At 38.0% G+C, this 9,320-nt stretch overlaps 1 protein-coding gene across 1 annotated transcript; it reads right to left on the reverse strand.

Moving 5' to 3' along the window:
• Positions 1 to 2,128: 2,128 nt before the first annotated feature.
• LOC122304152 (putative pentatricopeptide repeat-containing protein At4g17915) lies at positions 2,129 to 6,717 on the reverse strand. The gene is made up of 4 exons (XM_043116241.1): positions 6,387 to 6,717; positions 3,998 to 5,759; positions 2,776 to 2,910; positions 2,129 to 2,531 (listed from the first exon to the last, which is right to left on the reverse strand). The coding sequence occupies exon 2, from the start codon at positions 5,722 to 5,724 to the stop codon at positions 4,354 to 4,356; it is 1,371 nt and encodes a 456-aa protein (XP_042972175.1). The 5' UTR covers positions 5,725 to 5,759; positions 6,387 to 6,717; the 3' UTR covers positions 2,129 to 2,531; positions 2,776 to 2,910; positions 3,998 to 4,353.
• Positions 6,718 to 9,320: the final 2,603 nt, after the last annotated feature.

Genomic DNA, 9,320 nt, shown 5'->3' on the forward strand with positions numbered 1-9,320 from the left:
TCGAAGACTAGAACTTCAATGTTGTTGGTTAAGTTGATGATAAGTTGATCATACGAATCAGGTAGACTTTGAAGTAGAATTTCAGCACGTTCACCCATCTCTATGTTATGCCCCATTGTTGTGAGCTGTGAAAATAAAGTGTTGAGGGTGTTGATGTGGTCTGTCACCATAGTTGACTCCATCATCCGAAGGGTGTAGAGTTTTCTTCTCAAGAAAATTTTGTTGTGTAGTGATTTGGCCTCGTACAATTTTGTCAGAGTATCCCATATCTCTTTTGCTGTCTTTTTCTCCGCCACACTTGACAATATTCCATCAGCTAGTGCTAGGTGCAGATTAGCAATAGCATTGCCATCCATCTCGTTCCACTTGCCGTCGTCAGTGATCTCATCAAGCCTATCTCCAATTGCCGTCAAGCAATTATCTTTCCTCAAAATTGCTTTTATTCTCATTTTCCACAATGAGAAATTACTCCCATTGAACTTCTCTATTTCGTACTTCGTCGCCATTATTGAAGATGCCTCCTTTCCACTAACTGGATCTAACTGTAGCACGAAAATCGACTATAAACCCGATGCAATGATACCACTGTTGTGAACCTCTGTTAGGCACTTGTGATATGGGACATACAATTACAACTGAAGTAGAAATGAGAAAGAATAAAAATAATAATAAGGAACTCCAATTGTAGAAGAATTTCACTTATAGCAAAAAGATTACAAGAATTTCTCTCTTGAATAAAGAGAGTACAATTGACAATACCCTCTCTTATAAAAGGAGAAAACTCACTCTTTATTATAAAAGGAAAGACAATATATAGGAGAAACCTCACTATTTTTCTCTCTAAAACTCTCTCTCTTTCTCTAAATTTTTCTTTCAAAATGGGATAGGTTTTTAAAAGCAAAAACATGTATTTATAGGAGTTAAAGGAGGTGGAAGATGGCGGAAGCAAGTGGAAGATGGCGGAAGCAAATGTGAACGCAAGCTTGATGTAGGTTGTCAACTAGCCACCATTTTTTACCCATAAAGGTGGCTTTGGCGGTGGAAGATGGCAGAAGCAAGTGTGAACGCAAGCTCAACTAGCCACCATTTTTTACCCATAAAAGTGGCTTTACCGCTACAACTGAGAGTCTTTGTTTTAGACACCCTCTGTCCAATTGAGCCAATATTTATTTTTAGCATGAGCAACCGAGTACAACCCAGCTCTTGGGGAAAAACCGTGAATCTCTTCCGCAACCACCCTCGCACGCAGCAATAAACCACAGTTTTCACCACCGCCATTGCTCGTCCTTCACGCCTCCTCTCTTTCTCTCTCTCTTGGTTTCTTTCCCTCAACCCAACAGCCAGTTGCACCACTACAGAAGTTTTCACTCAGCCACGAAAAGGTTGCCATCACTGCTTCCTTTCTCCTACTCACAGCATAACCTCTGTTTCCAACACCATAAAATAGAGCATGGTTGTGCTCTCAGCAAAAGAGAGACACAGAGTGAGAGAGAGGTCTTCTGTTTGTTGTTGATGAGGGATGGAAACAACGGCAATGACGTCAACGTCGACTGTTTTTTGGGGCTGGCTCTGACAAACGTGTTGGCTCTTTGCTGGGGACAACCGCGTGGGCTTGCGACGGGGAAGGGAGGGGGAGGGGAAAGGGAAAATGGGGATTGGAGTTGGCGCGAAAAATTTAAAAAAAAAAAAAAAACTTAAATGGACGTGGTAATGACACGTGAGTTTGTGTGTTCCCTTTGTATGTCTCTAGTAGTCCTCTTCTCGATTACCCGAATAGGGATTCTTACTTGCATGTTTAGTTAGCTACGTATTAATTGAAAAGCTAATAACTTCGTTAAGAATTTTATTGGTCCCAGTCCATTTTTTTTGTTTTTAAACAAATGTGAAATGAATTAGAATTCAATTGACATGCTTGATACCCCGACAAATGACCAAGTCACATTACATTTACTCCAATTCCAAATTCATTTCGATCTGCTTAGAGACTTGCTGCCGAATTTTAAAAACTATCCCATTTCATTCACACATCAATCAGACTGTGGATGAATTAAACATGAGTTCCCGTCAGTTCCAAACGAGCTAATCAGGTTACAAAGACATAAATTCGTTCCATTAACGAACAGAATTATTAAATATAATTGTGATGCATTTCATCATAAAGAATCGCAAAATGGTTCCACTGGAGTGTTAACATTAGAAATTGCCTGCTCCCTAAAATTATTTTCAACCGCAAGTCAACAAAATTTTAAATAATACTGAAATCTTTTTCTTTTCCTGGCCTTCCATGAAATGGCTTGAAGCAAGTTACGTCAGAACCAAATCCAAAATCGATGTCAACCCCGAGTTATTCTCCATTCTATGAACTTCATCATGTCTGTATTCCCAACTCAACGCCTTTTGAACTTCATAAACCCGAAATCAAACCAATTTGAATCTTGGTTTTATCATAGAATATTTTTCCCATAGATATAACCATTGAGTCCTTGGTCAATTTGCCTGCTGATGCTGGCTGTTGGCCGCCTTACGGCAGTCTGAAAAACAAAGTAACAAAAGCTCTGATCAAGGGAATTTGAGCATAAAAACAACGTAATCTGGCATCAAAACAAGCTTGCTCAAGAGCTCCAGTTCAAAGTGGATTTGCATAGCTCTGACCAAGGGACAAATCTCACAGAAATGAACAAGGTTTATGTAAAGAATTATGTTTCTCGAGTCCTTGCACAATCACATAATGGACCTTTAAACTTAACCAGTAGACCGTAAAAGCCAAGTTCTTACCTATCTGAGAACAGATCATCGATCCAATGCAAGTCAGAAGTTCTTTTTGCTCTGGTTCTTGCAGAAGATTTGATCATGTCAAATGGGAGTATTGTAAGTATACAGGGTGGCCAACAACTTATCAGCCAAAGGATCCTGTAGATAAGAGAAGGAAGAAATTAAAATTTAGAATCCTGTAATAGTTGGGGGAGGAACAATCAAGTTTCCTTCCTTCACTGACAAAGGTAACAGAAGCAGCGAGGATAACTGTAGATTATATGTAGTATGCTATAGTTTCCAACTAGTAGAGAAGTTTCTTCACACGGTTAAAAAAGAGAAATGCATAAAAGACTAAAAATTACAAACATATATGATAAATAAGGTTCTCAGCACAATTTTCTTGACATGAGAATCCTTTTATATATATATATATATATATTGGGGGATTTGGGGAGGGGATCGAACCCACGACCTCTCTTTGGAGGCTGGGTCTCATGGCATCCACACGCTTTTTGCTGACATGAGAATCCTTAAAACACGATATATGAAGGAAAATGTGAGAGCTGCCTGAATCAATAGAAAACAGTAATTGAACTGACTACTGGTGGGTCATTCAACCTGTAAAGAACAATTTTGCATTAGCCTGTCAAATGTATTGATTAGCGTTCGTTTATAGAGAACCCAAGAGAAAGACTAACAACTGGATTGCTTTTCTATCTCTTTGGGGGAAGAAAAGCTAAGACAACAGTAGAATACAATATTTTATTGCAGAATTTTTTATAGAGCACATGCCAACTCCAAGAATATAAACACAAAAATCACCCAAATGTTCAAATTGTCAAGCAATCCCGATTAATCAGACATTATACTTGTGTGCTAAGTGAATCAGGAAAATTGTCAAGTAATTTACTTCAAGGAATATTTTCCTCTGTCAAACGTTTCTCAATGAAAATAGGCATTAGAGTGGAGGATATGGAGAACCTAAGGTTCATCCAGACTGACCACAAACGACGCCAACGATCTTCCTGTCAGATATAACCCAAAGTTTATAAAAATTAATTATTAAGAATAAAAAAGAGGTTGTTTCGCAGAAAGAAAACAGAAAAAAAAAAAAAAAAAAAAAAAAAAAAAAAAGAAAGAAAGAGTAATACAACTGTTCCATCAAGGAAGATCTCAATGGATTCACAATTTTATGTTAAGTCTACCAGCCATCAATGAAAAAAAAAAAAAAAAATAGACCCACCTGAGAGTTCAACTCTAAGCAACAGCAACGACCAACAGTTGCCCTTGTAATAATCATCCCAGATGTGCCCACTGCCCAGTATTAATTGGATATCCCAAAAGTCTTTCTAGCAGAATCTTCCTCCCACTTACTTCACGATTCAACATACTAATCTGTTTCTGGTTAAAACCTATTACTCCAGAACACCTGATAGTTATCACAATGGCACCTAATGTGCTTGCTAAGATCTTGACCCAAATAGGATAGCACTTGAAAAGCCAAATGCAAATCATTAATGTAAAAGACAAGCCGATTGAATTTTCAAAATCAAATGATTGATGTAGTCACCAAGCTGAATTTTTTTAGGAAAAAAAACATCAATGAAATAGACGAGCCAATCGAATTTTTGTGCGGAGCTTCCTGGCTTCACTTGTAAACCCTGAATAACGAAGACCATCAAGGACAGCATGTTGGGTAGAGTTGAGAATTTTCATGCCGCCTTTTATGCAAGACAGCAAAAGCTTGGAGGCACAACGGAACCTCCCTGCCTTACAAAGATTGTGCACCACTGAGGTGTATGTAAAAGAATCCCTAATCTCCATACGTTCAAACATTTTCATCGCATTATCAACATAACCAGCTTTACACAACCCATCAATCACACAATTACATGCAACCAGGTTTGAATCATAGCCCAAAGTATTGATATAACTCAAATGTCGTTGGGCCCCTTCAATATTGCCCGCCTTGCACAATCCGTCAATTATAATTGTGTGGGTGTACTTGTCACAATCCAAACCTCCTTTCTCTATCTCATCTACCAACTTAAAGGCTTCTTCCAACTTACCTCCTTTACAATACAGATTAATTAGGGTGTTATAAGACACTAAATCAAGCTCAATGCCATTCTTGACCATCTGCTCCATGCAATCATTTGCCTCTTTTATCTTACCATTCTTAACCAAAGCACTGATGACAGTGCAGTATGCAAAGCCATCAAATGTGTAGCCTTTATTCTTCATCTCTGATAAGATTTCAAGACCTTGTTCAAACTGCCTAGATTTAAAGCAGCATTTCATAACTGTAGTGTAGGTTATGGCATTTGGTTGATGACCTGAGTCCCCAAGCTCCTTGAGGATCCTCCTTGCTGCCCCTAATCTGCCTGCCTTGCAAAGCCCATCAATTAAAATATTATAAGTCACTAATTGGGGAACAAACTCATGACGCTGTAAATTCCTAAATAATCCAAGGGCATTATCTGTGTAACCATTTTTACAAAGACCGTTGATCATAATATTAAATGTAGCAGGACAGGGAGAAAGATTGCTAAGTATAATATCTCGGAAAACCCTATAAGCTTCATCCGGTTTTCCTGATTTAAAGAAGCAATGCATCAAAGTGTTGTAACTCCATACATCAGGAGGTATACCCACTTGAAGCATTTCTTCAAATAGATCCAAGGATTGTGGTAACAAGCACTTCCTGGAGGCACCAGCTAGCAAACAATTGTATGTAATAACATCTGGACTTATCCCAGCTTCTCTCATTCTATGAAGAATTGAATAAGCTGCATCAATGCTGATAATTCTACAATATGCATCAATCAGTGTATTGTAAGTTACAACATCCGGAAGTACCCCTAATCTTATACCATCAATTATAACCACCTCAGCTCTTTCCAGTTGCTTAGTTTTACAAAATGAAGCTATGCATATATTCAACAATCTAGTAGACAATCTGAAGCTCATTATTTGCTTCACCCCCCAGTAACTAGCAACGAGACCTGCAATCAAAAATACAATGTGTAAGATATATTCCATTAATTACATATTATATAATTGATAAAAAATAAATCAACTAGCAAACAATTGAATGTAATAACATCTGGACTTATCCGAGGTTCTTTCATTCTATGAAGAATTGAATAAGCTGCATTAATGCTGAAAATTCTACAATATGCATCAATCAGTATATTGTAAGATACTACATCCGGAAGTAGTCCTAATCTTATACCAGCAATTATAACCACCTTAGCTCTTTCCAGTTGCCTAGTTTTACAAATCAAGCAATGCATATATCCAACAACCCAGTAGACAATCTGAAACTCATTATTATTAGTATTATTAGTATTTTTATTAATTTTTTATAAGATCTGTTTTGAGATAGTGATTTTATTTTAGTGAGATTCTTCCGCCCTTTCAACCCGTATACCTCTCAGTGTTAATTTCCTAGTGGAAAACCTTCCTAATTGGTAACCAATTCACACAAAAAAACCCTAGTACAAATCCTCTTTTCCCCAAAACAGTCCCTCCATCAAACCAACATCATCCTTGCGACCAGAACCTCCCCACGGTAAATCAAATTTTCTCCTACACCTGAAACCAGAGCTACACAGCAACCAAGCACCTACCTCGCTGGAAACCACCAAAGAGCACGCCGACGGTGAGCCCTCCGTCCTCCACAACGTGCGTCGACCCCTAAAGCTCTCTCCGTTACTCCCTCTCGTCAATAACCAAACAGCCCGTGTGTTTAGCTCAGCCCACCGTCCAGCACAGGGAACATCAGAACACTGCCCAAGTTGCTCAGAACTCGCCGACCAGGCACTCCCAGCCACCCAGAGCCGCCATCGCATCTCCCATCTCTCAAGGTGAGTTGAATCCTTCCCTGTCGCACGATGCGCTCTCCCGTAAGCCTTTGTGCTTCTCTTTATTGTTTTGCTTTCAGCTTTCCCAAAAATTACATGCTTGATTATCCCAAAAAATAAAAGTACATGCTAAATTTTGTTGTTATTACAAAAGAAAAAATCGAAATAACCTCTTATTACTTACACAACTTTCACATATCATATATTTTTTTAATTTTTATTATTTTTTTCTGTTATCAAATATTTAATATATAAATAATTAATAGAAAAATTGAATTAATTTAAGAAGAATAAACTCAAAAATAATTAAAAAAATATTAAAATTTTGAAAAAACAGTGGTATTTAGAGGTTGGAAGGTTGTGTAGCATTGCTCGTTACAAAAACACATTTCATTGCCTTTTAGATTTCCATAAAGCCTTGGACACTTTTAAACCTAATTTACACTTTCAGCCCTCATTTGCAAGTCATAGCAGGATTTATATATATGTGCTAGGTCAGAAGCAACGTGTAAAACACGTTTATCTAGTTGAGTCATAGTAGGACTCCCGCCAATTCCTCATTTTCCAATAATTAAGGAGGAAGAACATACTTTTACATTAAAATTAAAATCCAATACTAAGAGAAGGATCATGTATACGTGACAACCAAAATGGACATCACAAAAAATTGTAACAAGCAGCAGCAAGTTCTTTTCCCTCTCATCTTCAAGTTTTCAACCCTTTTTCCCTTGATTTCTTAATAAATTATAGTTATTAAACATCCAAAAATGATTGCTAATGGATGCAGCAACACCAAGTATTTGGGAGTGTTGGAGTACTATCATTACTTCAAACCTAATAAATCAATTATAGTCAAGCAGATCTTTAAAAGAGAAAAGAACAAAATCAAATACTACCTACACCATTCACAAGCAAAAAAGAGTTATATATTATTATCCATGCATGCATTCACCCCTTTCTAGGTGACAGAAAGTTAAATCCATGCCAGCTACATGACTTGAATATAGGTATCGATGAAGACGATTCAGCATAATACAGCACCAACCTATATATATCCTATTTGATGCAGTGAGTTCAGGTATGCCAATTAGATGTTCAACTTCTGCACGTTGATGTATTTCTAATACTGAAATCCATTAGGCTGTACCAATCGCCATGGATGATATTACAGGCAATCCATCCATATTAAGTCATTCATATCACAAATTCATAGATGTCAACTATGTTAGATATGATATATTAATAATCAATACCTATACCACTTTTGTACTAATTCATAATTTGAATATAGACCATCATTCTTTAAACATGGACAATAACAAGTGAAAGAGGAATTTTTTTTTCTTTTTTTTTTTTGTAAGCAGAAGAGGAATTATTAAGCCACTTCCATCTTTCATCCCTAACAATATTCAAATTGGAAATCCCAATGTCAATTTATTGCATGCAAACATCATCAATTCAAAATATGTTGACAGCATCATTTATTCTGAAGTCCTCACCCCTCTTTCTTGCTATGCTTAGTTAGCAAAGGGAACACATTAGATGTGATGACCCGCTTTCGCGTGTATTTTCGCTGAAGGGTTGTTTTTATTTTAATTAATATATTAGTTTATTTATTTTAATTTATTGAGCTTTAAAATTGGTTTTTATTTTATTTGATGTTGTGTTTTATTTCTTTTGGTCGTTTTGCGGTTTTTAATCTCGTTTCGGCGGTTTTGTTTTGTTTTCCCGAAGTGAGGATTGGACCTCATTTCTTTCTTACATTTTTTTTCCTTTTTCTTTTTTCCCTTTTTCTCTTTTCTTTTCTTCTTTCTTTTTCTTTTTCTTTTTTTTCTTTCTTTTCTTTTCCTTCTTCTTCCTTCCGCCCCGCGTCGACCCTCTCTCTCTCTCTCTCTCTCTCTCTCTCTCTCTCTCTCTCTCTCTCTCTCTCTCTCTCTCTCTCTCCTCTCCCATGCCGTTGCAGCCCAACCCCTCGACCCACCGCCGTCCGGCCGCCGTGCGGCACACCGCCCCCACCGGTCGAACCCCCTCCCTCCGGCGCACCTCCCCACCAAACCTCAGCCCCATCCGGCCAGCCGTTTAGCCGGAAAACGCCATCAAAGCCCCCACGGTTTTTGCCTCAATCCGCCGCTGTCGCTCCACCCACCCATTTTCGGCCTCCAATAGTCACCAGAACAGCTCCCACGAGCTAGCTTTCCATTTTGGGAAATCCAGCCATCAACCTCCATTTCCGCCGCCACCCACGGCCAACCACTACTTCTAATAGCTTCATAATCATCCTTAGACCATTCTCTATCAATTCCAAGCCCTGGGTTGTCCCCGTTCAAAAGTGGGTATTTTACAACCCACGACCATAGTAAATTTTCACTGTTACGTTACTTTTTCTCCGCCTTTTGCAACGCCGCAAGCTTTCTAAAAATACCATATAACGTTGTAAGTATTTTTCAAACCCTATTTTCAGATTTAAATATATATTACTCATTCAATAATTTTTTTATCTGCTAGTTGGTTGATTCCGGACTGAGTCCGAGGAGTTCGGGGGTCGGATGGATAGAAGACGGAGTTGCTTGTTTTATTGAGTTATGTTGGTTGGTTATTTTTGTGCATTCATATGGCATTTACATGGTGCATGCACGTTTGTTTTTGTTTAATTGTGAAAAGCATGTTTATTGGCGTAAGTGGACTTACGGGTGCGTGTGT

The sequence above is a fragment of the Carya illinoinensis genome, chromosome 3, assembly GCF_018687715.1.
Source record: "Carya illinoinensis cultivar Pawnee chromosome 3, C.illinoinensisPawnee_v1, whole genome shotgun sequence".
NCBI classification, from domain to species: Eukaryota; Viridiplantae; Streptophyta; class Magnoliopsida; order Fagales; family Juglandaceae; genus Carya; species Carya illinoinensis.

What these genes read in the sequence shown, in the direction of transcription:
- LOC122304152 (XM_043116241.1), bottom strand. Translation starts at nt 5,724, where the DNA reads ATGAGCTTCAGATTGTCTACTAGATTGTTGAATATATGCATAGCTTCA.